Below are 14,009 nucleotides of genomic sequence, written 5' to 3' on the forward strand. Positions count from 1 at the left end.
GCTTACACCACAGTTACCCAGTCCCCGCCGTGTGCAGACTCTCCTCCCCCTGCACGCAGCACCGAGGATTCTCACGTGTGCACTCCTCCGCAGACGTGGGCCGAGAGTCACGCCTGGGGCGCAGCGGCTGTGCGTGGGGAGCGCGTGCTCAGCTTCCCGGGTCAGCCCAGCGGTTTTCCCAGGTGCTGGGCCCTTTCCTGCCTCCCTGCAGGTCAGGAGGGCGCCTGTGTCCCTTCTCCCCGACGCAGCGGCGTCTGCAGTCCTGCTGCGTGTGAGGCACGATCGTACTGTGGTTCCGGTTGCGTTTCCCGGATTGATCATGGGGCGAAGCATCTTCTCACCGATCTACCGCACGTTCACGCTCACCTTCCCCGACGCGCCTCGCGACTCCTGCGCGTGGCCCACGGGCTGTTTGCCGATTTCGTACCGAGTGTCCAAGTTCTGTATTTGTTCTGGGTGCTGCGCCTGTGTCTGCCGCACGGGCTGCAAACATCATCTCCTGTGCTTGCGGCTTCATTTTGTTTGTTTTTTTCTGTCTCTTAATACTATATTTTGATCAAAAAGAAGTTCTTAATTTAATGTAGCTGAGTTTATTAGTCTTTCTGTGTCTTGTTGAGGAAATCCTCCCATGTCGGTCCCTGGATGCATCCTCAGATCTATATCCAAATCCGTTAATTCATTCTTCACCCGTAATGTGCTGTGCAAACTGTAGCTCGATTACCGACTTCAGCATCGTTCCTTTCTAGGGCTTTTATTTGGTTCTTTTTAAAATCCCACCTGTCAGGTACGACGGTTTCATCTGCATCTTACTCTCAGTCTTCTGTTTCTACTTAAATTTAATATCAGTCGTCTTCATGGGCTGATTCTGCAATCTGTGGCCTCAGCTGGAGTTTGCTCAGTGAGCCTTGTTTTCCCATGTGCCCAGTGCATTATTATTAAGATCCTGTGTTTCTTTGACTTTCAGAAATATGTGATGGGGTTAAAAGTGTCTTCCAGGGAGGGTTCTCTGCGACCTCTGTCGGGCACTGGGGACTCTGCCCACCCAGGACCCCTTTGAATGGCACTTGCAGCTCCAGTTTTTCTGGCCACACAGGTTGGGTTCTGACAGCCAAGCTTGTGAGCTTCGTCCTGCTCCGCCTGGAGCCGGGAATAGGCCAGGTGACATCTGCTCTCACGTCTCCTGCCCTGGGATGGGGGCTTCCACGTTCACCACATCCCGGCGCCTGCCCTGGGAGGGGGGCGTCCAGGCCGGGGCTGGGCTCTGCACGGCAGGAAACGGCTGTTCCAGTCCACCTGCGCCGGCATCTCTTTCCTGTCGTCTGGGGCAATTTCTGTTTCCCCACCTTCTCAGAAATACTTTAAAAAAGGTTCCCAAATCTTTTAAAATCCAAGAAGCCAGTCGCAAAAGGACAGAAACTGTCTAATTCCACTGACGTGAGGTCCCCAGAGGAGTCAGACCCACGGTGTTAGAAGGGGGTGTGTGGGTGCCGGGCTGGGGGAGGGGAACGGGACCGAGTTTCGGTTTTACGGGACGGAAAGTTCCGTGGTGGAGGGTGGCGGTGGCTGCACAAGGATGTGAACGCGCTTAACGCCACCGGCTGCACACGTAAAGTGGGTTAAAATGCTAAACTTTGTTACATCGCTTCACTGCAGCCCTTTTTGGTCCAGTGTTTCCAGGTGTGGGGGCCTGGCAGGGGCTTCTTGAAAGTGCTCTCGGCCCCATGGCAGGCCCGGGGGTCCGCAGCCCTCGCTGCCAACCGCGTGCGTCTGCCCATCCTTCGAAGCGCTCCTCGGGGCGTCCCCGCCAGCGAGGGCACTTGCCAGCTTACATTCTGGCGGTCTGCGGGAAGAAAGCAGCAAGCGCGTCAAATCACTCATTTCATGCGCTCTCCCCGATTTAGCGCGTCTGTGCCCCCGCCCGGCTGGGAGGCATCCTGAGACCCCGAGTATAATAAAGGCAAACCCGGAGCCAAAGCTGCCCTTCCTGCTCAGCAGCCGTGCTCGCAAGACACGGGGCTCGCTCCCTGCCGAGAAGAGCGCTGCGGACGGTGGGCACCGCCTGTCGCAGGACCTCCCCGCCCTGTTGACGCGGCTGGAACACCCGGCGTCTGCGGAACACCGTGACGTGCGATGAGGCGATTCCATCACGGGCGGGATGACTCTACCGGCAGAAAATGTGCGCCGTGCGTGTCTGTGAGCGTCGCCAGGCATCAAGGCTGCTCCCACGGCCGGCACACCTCTGACACCAGGCTTCATGCCAAGAAGAGCCAGCTTCAGCCTGAGCTGACGTCAGGCCTGTTGCACGACGGTTAGATGCTGGCAAGTAGAAGGATTTAAGGAAAAGTTATGGGAGAGAAATTTCAAGTTGAGAAAATCGTTTTTTTCTCCTGACAACAGGGAAAAAACCAAAACAAGGCAAAACACAGCATTGTTGTTAGTTTTGTCGGAGGAATACCTCATTCCACTTGAGGGAATGTGGCCCGAGAACAGCACTAGGTCATCCTCAGCTCTGTCCAGCGTTTGGGCTGGAAGAAGGACGTCCTCCAGCAGAGAGGAACCAGCTGGGCGCGCGCCACAGCCACGCTGGCGCCTGCGTCCTTCAACTCATGGCTCGTCCAGATAGACCCACACCAGTAAGCAGTCCGCCACCTCAAGGGGAGGCCGCGCCGGCCAGACGGAAGTGACCAGCGTCCAGGGCACGGCCTGTCTGCTGGGAGATCAGGCTGGCGCAGTCGACGGTGGTGGTTTTCTTGCCGGAGGATCCGTGCCGCAGCTGCGCCCACACAGGGCGGGGCCGGCTGACGGCACGAAGGCCAGAGAGCGGCATTTTAGTCTTTGTGGGACAAGAGACAAACCTGAGGCTATTATGTAGGTACTTAGATGACGAGAGAGGGTAAAGATGAAATTCAAAACTGTATTTATGGACCTGGACATTTATTTAAATTTCATACAATTTTCACATCACGTCAATCTCCTGATTCCTTTTCCAACCCCTCCGTGATGGGAAAGCTGTTCTCAGCCCGCGGACGCGGCACTAAACCTCGCTGTCACTCGCTCCTGGGCGGGTGGCGAGGGCCGAGGGAGCCGCCAGGAAGAACCCAGGGGGTCCATCTCGGGCCCAGGTGGCGGCCACCACAGAGCTCAGGTGGCTGGGAGAGCAGGTGCCTCCAGCTCACCAGGGAGCGCGTCTCAGGGGAGAGACGGGGCGTCTGCCCAGCTAGGCTGCAAGTACGTTCTCGACGGTACGTTTATAGAATTGTTTCCCAGGGCAGAGTCAGGCCGGGTGTGGGCCGAGTTCTGCCGCTAGGCAAAGCCGGAATTGGCTCCTGAGGGCAGAGGACGTAAGTGGAGAGTTGGAGAGAAACCCCGGGCTGGGTTTCCAGATCACCTGCCTCTTCTGGACCCAAATGCTTCCTTCTTTCTCTTTTTTACAAATAAATTTTATTCAGGGTATACATGGTGTTGTAGGATACAGGGAGATGGTAAAACAGTTATTATAGTGAAGCGAAAAGGACATTAACATTCCATCATCTCACGAAGTTACCTATTTTCTAGTTTTTTGGCAAAAGCAGCTAAAATCTACTTATTTGGCATGACTCCCATAAACGGTACAATTGTATTCACTGCAGTCTTTGTGCTGCGAATTAGCTCTTCAGACTTGCTCATCCTACATTTCTGCTACGTTATAACCTCCCCTTCCCCCACCCCCGACGCTGGTAACCACTGTTTTATTCTCTATGTCTGTAGATCTGCAATTAAAACAAACTTTAGATTCTGCATATAAGTAGGATCATCCATTATTTTTCTGTGTCTGGCTTAGTGCGTTTAGCATAATGTCCTCCCGGCTCACCCGCAGAGGCAAATGACCAGGCCTCGCTCCTGTTCAGGGCTGAGTAATACTCCGCTGCATACGTATCAGTTTCTCCACCCATCTGCCCGCCGATGGGCACTCAGGCTGTTTCCAGCTCTCGGCTGCAGTGAACGTGGGGTGCAGATGTCTTCACAAGGTGGTGATTTTGTTTCCTTGGTTACACGCCCAGAAGGCAGATTGCTGCGTGGGATCATAGCTGTTTTTAATTTCTTTAGAAACCTCCATCCTGTTTTCCGTAATGGCGGCTCCAATCTACTTCCCGCCAACAGTGCACTGGGGGAAAACCTGAAAGCTTCCCCAGCAAGATCCGGTACGAGGCAAGGACACCCCCTGTCGCCACTTCTATTCAACGTAGCACTGGCCATTCTAGCACAAGCGGTCAGACAAGAAAAATAAATGAAAGATATAAAAATCAGAAAGGAAGAAGTAAAATTATTTCTATTTGTAGATGACATGATCCTACATGTAATAAAACCCAAAAGTTCCACAAAAAACTGTTAGAGCTAATAAATGAATTCAGTAAAGTTGCAGGATATGAAATCAACATACAAAAACCAGTAGCGTTTTTTAATATACAAATAATAACCAATAATAACCTAATAGAAAAATTAAGAGAATAATCTCTTTAAAATTGCATCAAAAAACATAAAATACTGAGGAATAAATTAACTAAGGAGGTGAAATATCTGTACATTGAAAATTATAAAACATTGATAAAAGAAATTGAAGAAGACACAAATGAATGGAAAGATCTTCTGTGCTCGAGGACTGGAAGAATTAATATTGTTAAAATGTCCAAACTTTCCAAAGTGATCTGTGGATTCAACCCAATCCCTTCCAAAATCCCAATGGCATTCTTCACAGAAATAGAAAAACAATAATCCTAAAATTTGCACGGTACCATGAAAGACTCCAAACAGCCAAAACAATTCTGAGAAGGAAAAGTTGGAGGCCCCACACTTCCTGATCTAAAATTGTACCGTACAGCTACGGTCAGGAAAACTACACGGTACTTGCGTAAACGCGGACAGACCGACCAGTGGAAGGAACGGAGACCCAGAGAACAACCCAAACGCGCGCAGCCAGCTGACTCTCGGCGAGGGCACCAAGAGGACACCACGGTGCAGGGCGGGCGGATTTCCACTGCAAAAGCGTGAAATTGGACCCTTGTCTTACACCGGGCACAAAAACCAACACAAAGTGGATTAAAGGCCTAAATGTAAAACCTGAAACCACAAAACTCCCAGAGGAAAACGGAGGGAAAATCTCAACAGAGGCTTTGGCAGTGGCTATTTGGTTCTCACCCCGCAATCTCAGGCCACAAAAGCAAAAAATAAATAAATAAGTGGGGCCACCTCCACCTGGAAAGCTTCTGCGCAGCCAAGGGAATGGTCGGCACAATGAAACGGCCACCCACGGACTGGGGAAGAGTATCCGCAAACCAGACATCTGATAGGGGCTTAACATCCGAAACTCATGCAGAACTCACACAACTCAGTGGAAAAACAAATAACTTGATTAAAAAATGGGCAAAAATATGTCTGCAAAGAAGACATAAGATGTCCAAGAGGTATATGAAGAGGTGTAACATCACTAGTCATCAGGAAAATGCAAATCAAAGCCGCCGGGAGGCACCACCTCTGTCCCTTGGGGTGGCTGTTATCGAAACTCAAAAGAAGACAGATGTTGGCCAAGTGCTTTGTGTGACCTAGAATGACAGAGACGCTGCGTTTTCTGTTCCCTTGACCGGGTACAGAGAGGAGTGTTTTAAGGTAGTTACACGCCGCGGTTTGCCACTGATAGCGATGACATGACTTACCGAGGATGAGTACACAGACCGTGTGTGTTCTTGTGTCGTCATGGGCAACTGTGATGTTGGTTTTCCAGCCAATGGCGAAGCTCCTGGTCCTCCACACAAGTCACACAGACTTTATTTTAGGGACAAATCTCAAATGCCGCGCAGATGAGGACCGGCAGGGTCCTCGCGTGCTTGATTACGGATGTACTTTGCCAAGCTCTGCTCTGAGTGCTCCTGAGTGCTGGAACGCCCACGTTTTTAGGGAGAACATGAAACTCAATGTCTTCCAACATCCTGATGAACAAGGAGCAAGGACACCCCCCCCAGGGGCTCTGGGGATGGGTGGGGCCCGAGTCGTGGGACTGACCCCGGGAGGAGTTACCCTCAGACGTCTCACCTTTACCTGAATTTATTTGGGAATAGGCAAACTCATGTGTTCTTTATTTGCTACCTAAAACATGTAAAGAAAGCAAAATAAAAGTCCAAAAATACTTTCTTTTTTAAAATGGAAGGTGCTTTTCTCCCCCAGAGAACAATGGTGACTGCGGAACAATCTGGGAGGTAACAAAAACCTCAGGGACAGCGCAGGGGTGACAAAGTTGCTCGGGGTCACTCCTGCTGATGTGAACACGTGGGTTAGCAGGGAGAGGAGCATGTGGCGTCGTACTCGGTTGTCAGGGTCCTCCTGGCTTTTCCAGATGGAGTTTGTAAAATGCGTAAGGAAGAAACCACGTCCCGTTTGTCCTGACGTCCCCAGGGAGGCACACATGGGCTGATGCTTACACGCTTGATGAGATCAACACGTGCTTGGTGAATAAATGAATTAGCATCTGCCACCCAGAAGGCAAACCTGCTTCTGTTGCTGTGGATATTCTTTGGTTGTAGTGATCTTTTAAACGAGATTTTTAACATGAATTATTTCATCTGAATCTTTACCAAAACCTTGTGAGGCGTGGAGTATTTCATAGATGGGGAAACTGAGGCAAAGAAAAGCTAAGTCATTTTCCCAGGCGTCCTCTGCTTATCACTGATGGACCTCACACCCCTGGGGCTGCAGCCTGGACCTCACGCCTGTGGCGGCCACCGTGGCTTCCCTGTTTTCCGTGGTGCCGTGCGCTGTCCCGTCCGGCGAGGACCCGCACGCGAGCACACTGGCATGTGTGAAGTTGGTCGTGGAAGACTGTGCCTTTCTACTGAACAGCATTCGATAGTCTCATAATAATATAATCTAAAGTGTATTTTAAAAAGGAAGTGAATTGTATTTGTTTTTCAATCAGAAAATAAAAGATAACCATCTCACATAAAATTCAGAAAGCCCAGAAAAGGAGAGCTGGAACTTCGCGGCTGGAGCACGGCTGGTGCACGGCTGCGCGCACGCTTTCGTTTGGCTTCTGCTGGCCTCCGTGTCCTGTGTGCACGGCACACAGTCACGAGCGCGCGTGCGGAGCATTTCCTGCGTTCTGTGCAACGGAGACTCGTAATCTCGCCTGGGCTGTATTCTACTGACCGGAAGTCCTCTACGGAGTCCACCCTTATTTTGAGACTTTCAAGAATTTGTGAACTATTTCTATTAGAAATCACACTTTGATGAAAGAACATCTTTATGCATAATGGTTTTTCTGTATTAAGGATTTTTTTCCCTTAGGTGGGATTCCTCTATGTGGGTTTATAGGTAAAAGGATATAAATATTTCTGTGGCTTTTGTGACCAACTGTCCGGTAGCTTTCCAAAAGCAACGGCTAAACCTCTACGTTACAACCGGCGCAGATGGAGAATGTACGGTTTTCCTCTGCCCTTGCCCAGAGAACAGTCCGTGATTTTTTTTAATGTTTTCCTAACCCAGGAAATTGAAAATTGATGTCAAAGATAGAATTCAAATTTTATCTCCATTGCTCGGTTTGGAATGTGGGCCTGTCGTAAGGAGCTTGGGTTTATGCAGAGACGGAAACAAGGGCTTTTGCCTTGGGGGTGACAGTGGGGCCACTGAGGACCCCTAAAGCTGCTCTGCATGGGGACCCCAGGGCCGCCCCGGAACCTGCTCTGTGGGTTCCACCGACGCTGGAGGGATTCTCCTGCCCTTCGTTTTGAACAGACGCAGGTCACTCTCAGCCCAAGCACCTTAGGGAGATCGCCCACTTCGGAGCCTGCAGTTTGTATCTGATTTAATAGAAGGGGCCGGGCCGTCAGCGCACACAGGGCCACCGCCACCCTGCACGCCGGGGCCCCGAAACTACAGCAGGGGAAACCATAAATGCTTCAGAGTCAGACAGAAATCCATGTTTTGATTTAAATTACGCTGCCAGCAACCTGGCTGCTCAGGTGGTTTGTGGCTTCTCTTTCCTCTTAAAGACAAAGGAGGCCGACTTGCCAGCGGCAGCAAGCCCCGTCCGTGTGTGCCGGGCGCCGCCTGGTGTGCACGCAGGACGGTGCAGGACGCTGCAGCCCGGCCGGGACCAGGACGACGCGGCTGCAGAGAATTCTCCCAAAAGAGACTCCAAAAAGCGTCCTCTTTCCTTATGACGATGAGAGTGGAAACTTCCAGTAGTCGTAGCAAATGACAAACAGCGAAAGTTCTCACGTCACTGTAGCCGACCTGCCGTCACGTGAGGGTGGGGTCAGAAGAAGCCGTCCCAACCGCACCCAAGCCCCCTGTTCTCCTCCCTGCCCTCCCTCAGCACCCCTTCCTGCCACCCACCCTCCGCTCCCTCTTCCTGTCCCCCCGCAGGTCTGGATTCAGGAGGGCCAGGGCTCAAATTCGAGCTTCCACAATCACATCTCCCCCCCCCCCCCCCCCCCGCTTTGGACAAGTTCCTTGAACTCTGCAACTTTCCTCACCTGTGACGTGAACGGAAGACGTGTCCCTTCGCAGAGGCGTTGAGAAGATTGCGTGTTAGCACACGCAAGCCCCGCTCAGAGCCTGCTGACGCCCCGCGCCCGTCCTGGCCTCGGCCCCCCCGGGCTCCTTCCCCTGGAATGAAGCCCCAGCAGGAGGGAGGTGGGGCGTCCAGGTGGGACGACCCCCCGTTGCCACGCAGCCCCGTGGCCCCCGCGCCACTGTCCACACTGCAGGACGGTGCCGGGTCTGGAGATGAGGATCCCGCAGACACCACCCGGAGGTCGGGCACACGCGTCGGCTTCTTAAAACGCGAACCGCCGCAGTGCAGACCCCTCGGTGGTCAGTGCTGTCGGCTCCGTTGCTTCCTGTCCAGGCGCTGGCCCGGCTCGCTTCCACGACTGACTAGCTTCCTCTTAGACAACCGAGACAGGAACAGGCACACGGTGGCTACGAGACGAGCAGGAGACGTGCGCGATGGTGGCGGATTCCGAGTTCCCCGCGCCGTCCCCACTGGCCAGCTGCCGGGTCTGTTTTGTGGTCAGAGAGGAAGGAAGTGACTGGATCGCTGACCGGCACTTTCTTTCGGTCGTTCTGCGAGCTGCCGGGCGCCTCCTTTGGACACCGCGAGACTCAACCGCCTAAAATTACTCGGGGAGGCGAGGGAGAGAGAGGGAGGACAAGGACCAGGTGACGGGAAGGTGGTGTTCAGGCGGGAAGGTGGCGGCCCTGCTGCGCAGTCCCGGGCAGGAGAGAAACGCGTGGCTCTCGGAGGCAGGGGCGAGGAAGGGAGGGCGTGCGGACATGAATGGGCGTTTGCAGGCAGAAAGGGGAAACCTGAGGAACGTTCCCTTGAGTAGGAGCCCACGCCACCCTCTTCGGTGAGAAGGGGAGGCCTGGCCGGCAAGGCTGGAGCAGGTGGACGTCGTCCGGGGTAGTTGCGAGCGGCGGGGCGCCGGTCGTCGGGGTCCGCCGCTGGCCGGGGTGTGGGGCTGTGGTAGGCGGAGGTAGAATGCGGTTTGGTTGGGGCCGTGCTCACGGGACCGGGTGTGGGCGGTGATCGCAGCGGCGAGAGGCGGCGTCTCGGAACTGCCGAGCAGGACCGGGTGCCCACGGCAGCGTCTGCCGACGTCATAGGTAGGGGCAGGAGGGTTCCATTGAGAAGCTCGTGACCTGGAGACCAGAGGAAGGTGCAGCCTGGCTTTCACGCGGTGCCTCAGGCGTGAGCGGAGTGGGAGCAGGTGTCGCCTGTCCCCGTGGGAGCCCCGCAGGGCCCTGCCGAGACTCCACAGCAGGGCCTGGAGTGGGCTCGTCGCAGGGCTCCGGCCGCCGCGTGGCTAACTTCTCCAGAGCTCTCGGCACCGCTGGCCGCACATCTTGGCCCTCTCTGTCCTCGGCTTCGGACAAGCGTCAGGTTCCTGACGGGTTTTCTGGCCTCACAGCAAATCTTTCTGCTCCCTGGCGGCTCCCTAGACCCGCGGCGCTGGTCTCTCTCCCGCGTCCCTTCCCTCGGAGACCTCGTGCCTCGTGACTGCTCCCTCGAGGATGGCGCCGCACCTGGACCCCTTGACTGCAGTTTCGCACGTATGCGTGGTGCCCGGCACGGCGACCCCCGCCCCGGGGTGCCTCACACGCCTGTGACCACGGTGGCGCTACCGGCGTTCTCCATGGCAACGCTCGCGCACGGTCCCCGGGAGTCCGTGACTCGCCCGTCTCAGTCCAGACAGCCCTTGGCTGGGAAGAAGGGACGGCGGCGGAGCCGGCTCATTTCCACCCTCAACGCCCCAGAGTGCGGGAAGCACGAGGACCCAGCTCGCTGGTTTAGAGGAAGCACCTTCGTCGCAGTCCCCCTAACCGTGGGTCACTGGCACCGGTGCATCCCCACACGGTAGCTTAGAGGAACCTCATGTCCACCCCACAGGGACGTGTCCCCAGAAGGGTTTGAGAAAACTGGGTCTTCCACTTTAGAACTTTCAACGTCGTATTCCTCACAGGAAACAGCTGGAGCAAAGCGGGGGCTGTGTGGTTGTCTGTCCATCCCTCAGTCAGTGGGTAGATATACGGAGCTAGGGAGACAGACGGGGGAGAGGGGTATGGAGGGAGTGAGGAAGGAGGGGAGGAGGGAGGGGAGGAGGGAGAGGGATGGAGGGGAAGGGGGGAGAGAGGGAGGAGAGGAAGGAGAGGAAGAGGAGGAGGGGAGAGGGGGAGGAGGAAGGAGAGGAAGAGGAGGAGGGAGAGAGGGAGAGGAGGAGGGAGAGGGAGGGAAGGGAGGAGGGAGAGAGGGAGAGGGAGGGAGGAGAGGAAAGAGAGAGAGGAAGAGGAGGAGGGAGAGAGGGAGAGGGGGAAGGAGAGGAAGAGGAGGAGGGAGAGAGGGAGGGGGAAGGAGAGGAAGAGGAGGAGGGAGAGAGGGAGGGAAGGAGGGAGGGGAGGAGGGAGAGGGAGGGAGGGGAGGAAAGAGAGAGAGGAAGAGGAGGAGGGAGAGAGGGAGGGAAGGAGGGAGGGGAGGAGGGAGAGGGAGGGAGGGGAGGAAAGAGAGAGAGGAAGAGGAGGAGGGAGAGAGGGAGGGGGAAGGAGAGGAAGAGGAGGAGGGAGAGAGGGAGGGGGAAGGAGAGGAAGAGGAGGAGGGAGAGAGGGAGAGGAGGAGGGAGAGGGAGGGGAGGAAGGGGAAGGAGAGAGGGAGGGGAGAGCGTGTTCAAAGGCCCTTGGGGCCACAGTGTTTCAAAATGCTTTATTGCTCAAGACCCCCGTCTACAAGTGTGTCTGCAAAGTGCACGACATGAAGGAGATTCTCTGAGGACTGGCAGGAGCCACCCTCCTTCCCCAGGGTGAAAACAGTAAATAAAGGTTTCTCATTTACAAGCTGATGGTTCGGATCAGAGCCCACGCAGGAAATGAGACGCAGGTGCTGGCGATGACAGGACTGATGCTTTTGGAACGAGCGCGCCGTTTATGTAATACAAGTATGTCTTGTTTGTCTGACACAGTTTCGACATGTGAAACTGATCTGTTTGACGTACTGGATGGTGTTGAAAAACAGTCTGGCTTCACGGAGCAGACACTCGGGTGCAGGAGGGCAGAGCAGCGCAGAGTCCTGTAGCCCGGGGTGGGGCCGTCAGTCCGCTGGCGGGGGTCTGAGCAGCTCAGAGGGACGCGGCGAGTCGCGGGAGCTGTCAGGTGCCGAAGAGCCCACAGGGGCGAAGGCAGGAGGGGAGAGAGGGAGTCCTCAGCTCTTTCTCCTGCCTGGTGACTAGACCGTGTCGGGAAACACCCGGGGGGTCCTGGGGGTTCCAGGGAGGTGGCCCCGGAAGGTGTTCCTAAGAGGTGTTCCTGGGAGGTGGCCCTGAAGTTGGCCTATTGGCCAGGGCCGTGGGGGAGGCGCCAGGGTAAGTATGGCGGGGCTAATGGGAGGAGAAGGCCAGGGAATGAGACGTGGTCCACTGACCGCCACCAGCTCGGTGCTCGAATCCCGTGTGCAAATGTTCGCTGTAAATCTCGCCAGGACGGTGTACTTCCTCAGGCGTCCAGTGTGGTCGGGAGGGACGCGTAGAGCAGCCGGAGCAGGAGAGGGCGTGAGAGCCACTCTGACCGTCAGGCTGCTTTTGGGATGTGCCGTCATCGTCAGATTCCCAGACGTGCGCTGGGGAGGGTGGGTCTGTTGGGTTTTAGAGGGAGGGGCGCAGCTTCTCCGAGGAGGAACACTGGGGACATCGGGTCATGACGTGCAGTGTATGCGCCGTCCCGGAGGCTGGTGGGGGTCTGGGCCAGGTTCTCCGCTCAGACACTGGCCTGTCTCCGGAAAGGAAGGGCCCTCGGTGAGGACCGAAAGGAAATGCTCCTGGACATTTGGAACCTGACGCAGAGAGGCAGGGCGTGGGGGGCTGCGGGGGCTGGTCCCGGGGCCTGGGGGGCCGCAGGGCTGAGGGGGGCTGGTCCTGGGGCCTGGGGGGCCGCAGGGCTGCGGGGGCCTGGCCCCAGCTCTGCTCTGAGCTGCTTCACCCAGGACGACGCCTGAATCTATCGGTGCCACCAGCAGCGGTTCGACCTTGGCCGCTCAGATGAGAGGGTTTAGGTCATCTCCCTCCTCCAAATGCCCCTCCAGACACCCCCAGACGTCCGGACGCTCTAGGGGGCTCCGTGTGGTGTTGGGCCAGGGCCTGCAAACGCCGTCCCACGCATTAAGACTGCCTTTGGTTAGGAGTCTAGGCGCACACACTAGCGTCACACTCCTCGGAAGAAACATTTAAATGTTCTGTTTAATTTTGTGTAGGGCACCCAGGAAAAGACAGTTTAGAAATTCTATATCCGACAACATGACCTTCTTCTGACCCTCCTCTGAGCAGAAATCCTGTGTTTGGAGAGAAATATCACCGGCAGAATGTCACTAGGCATCGGAGCCTGAGCGGGCCGTGGTCCTGGTGACCACCCAGAGCCTCCTCTCTGTTCGCTGAAGCCAAGTGCAGGCAAACGGGTGTCGACCCTCTCCTGGGGGCTCCTCTCCACGGGGCCGGGGCTGACGACCCCGTGTTCTGATTCCCAGCGTCGGCACGTGGCGCAAACTGCCCCTTCAGACTGACTCCGTCCGACCTCTCCGGGCTCCAAGCCCCCGGGCGTCACTGCTGGGACTCGGAGCGGCTCTAACCAATGGCATCGCCAGAGACACCCCCGCTCCCTTCCCGGCCTCCGGTCGCTCGTGCACAGACACACGGAATAGGTGGTGTGGTCCGCTACGGTTCCTTCAGTTTGCGTGTAGCCCGTGCCGAGAACGATAAATTCGCCTGCGGTACACGTTGCTAAGTGAATAACGCTGGCCACAAAGCGCCTATTATCATTTTATTTTGGCAGAAAAATGCATAATAAAAATTTTGGAAGGACACGCCAGACTGACTGTTATTGGGTGGTGGATGTGTAGCAAATTGGCTATCCTGGGATAGTGGGTTTCGGATGATTTTCACCTTTTATTTTACACATTTTGTATTGGCTATATTTGTTGCAAAACACACGTATATCTTTTATATTGAGAAAAAATAAGCAAACCTATTTTAACATTTAAAATACATTAAAGCACTGCTCCAAAATCATTCCTTTAAGAATTAACGCATTACCCCAGATTCACGGAAAATGAAAAAAAGGCCATTCCGAGAGCCTTGTTTACAAAACATTCACACTCACCTCCTGTGACAGTCAGACTCTCGAAGGACGTGGGCACAGACCCGCCCCGGGTGTGATGTTCTTACACACGGGGAAAGGCACTCAGGCCAGGAGGGTGACACGTGCGTGGTCACCACAGAGGAAACTGGTCCCGGGTCACCGGCTGGGTCACCCAGACAGTCGGCAGCAGAGCGAGGGCAGGGCTGTGCCCATCCTCAGCAGTCCCAACTCACCTGAGCACCATCCGGGCCCAGGTTTCCGATTCTCGTGGTCTGGGTGTGGCGTGGCCACCAGGACTTTGACGGCCCCCGCGTCACCGTAAATGTGCTGCGTGGCTGAGAACCCTGAGCTGCGTCACG

The 14,009-nt window shown here is 55.4% G+C and overlaps 1 protein-coding gene across 1 annotated transcript in view; it reads right to left on the bottom strand.

Moving 5' to 3' along the window:
* DACT2 (dishevelled-binding antagonist of beta-catenin 2) overlaps positions 1-9,637 on the bottom strand; it is a 65,371-nt gene extending 55,734 nt beyond the window's left edge. The window contains exon 1 of the mRNA XM_012658960.1: positions 9,340-9,637. Within this exon, the coding sequence (XP_012514414.1) occupies positions 9,340-9,637 (298 nt within the window). The remainder of the gene's footprint in view (positions 1-9,339) is intronic.
* Positions 9,638-14,009: the final 4,372 nt, after the last annotated feature.

Source organism: Propithecus coquereli, unplaced genomic scaffold (assembly GCF_000956105.1).
Source record: "Propithecus coquereli isolate 6110/MARCELLA unplaced genomic scaffold, Pcoq_1.0 Scaffold591, whole genome shotgun sequence".
In the NCBI taxonomy this organism is placed as follows: Eukaryota; Metazoa; Chordata; class Mammalia; order Primates; family Indriidae; genus Propithecus; species Propithecus coquereli.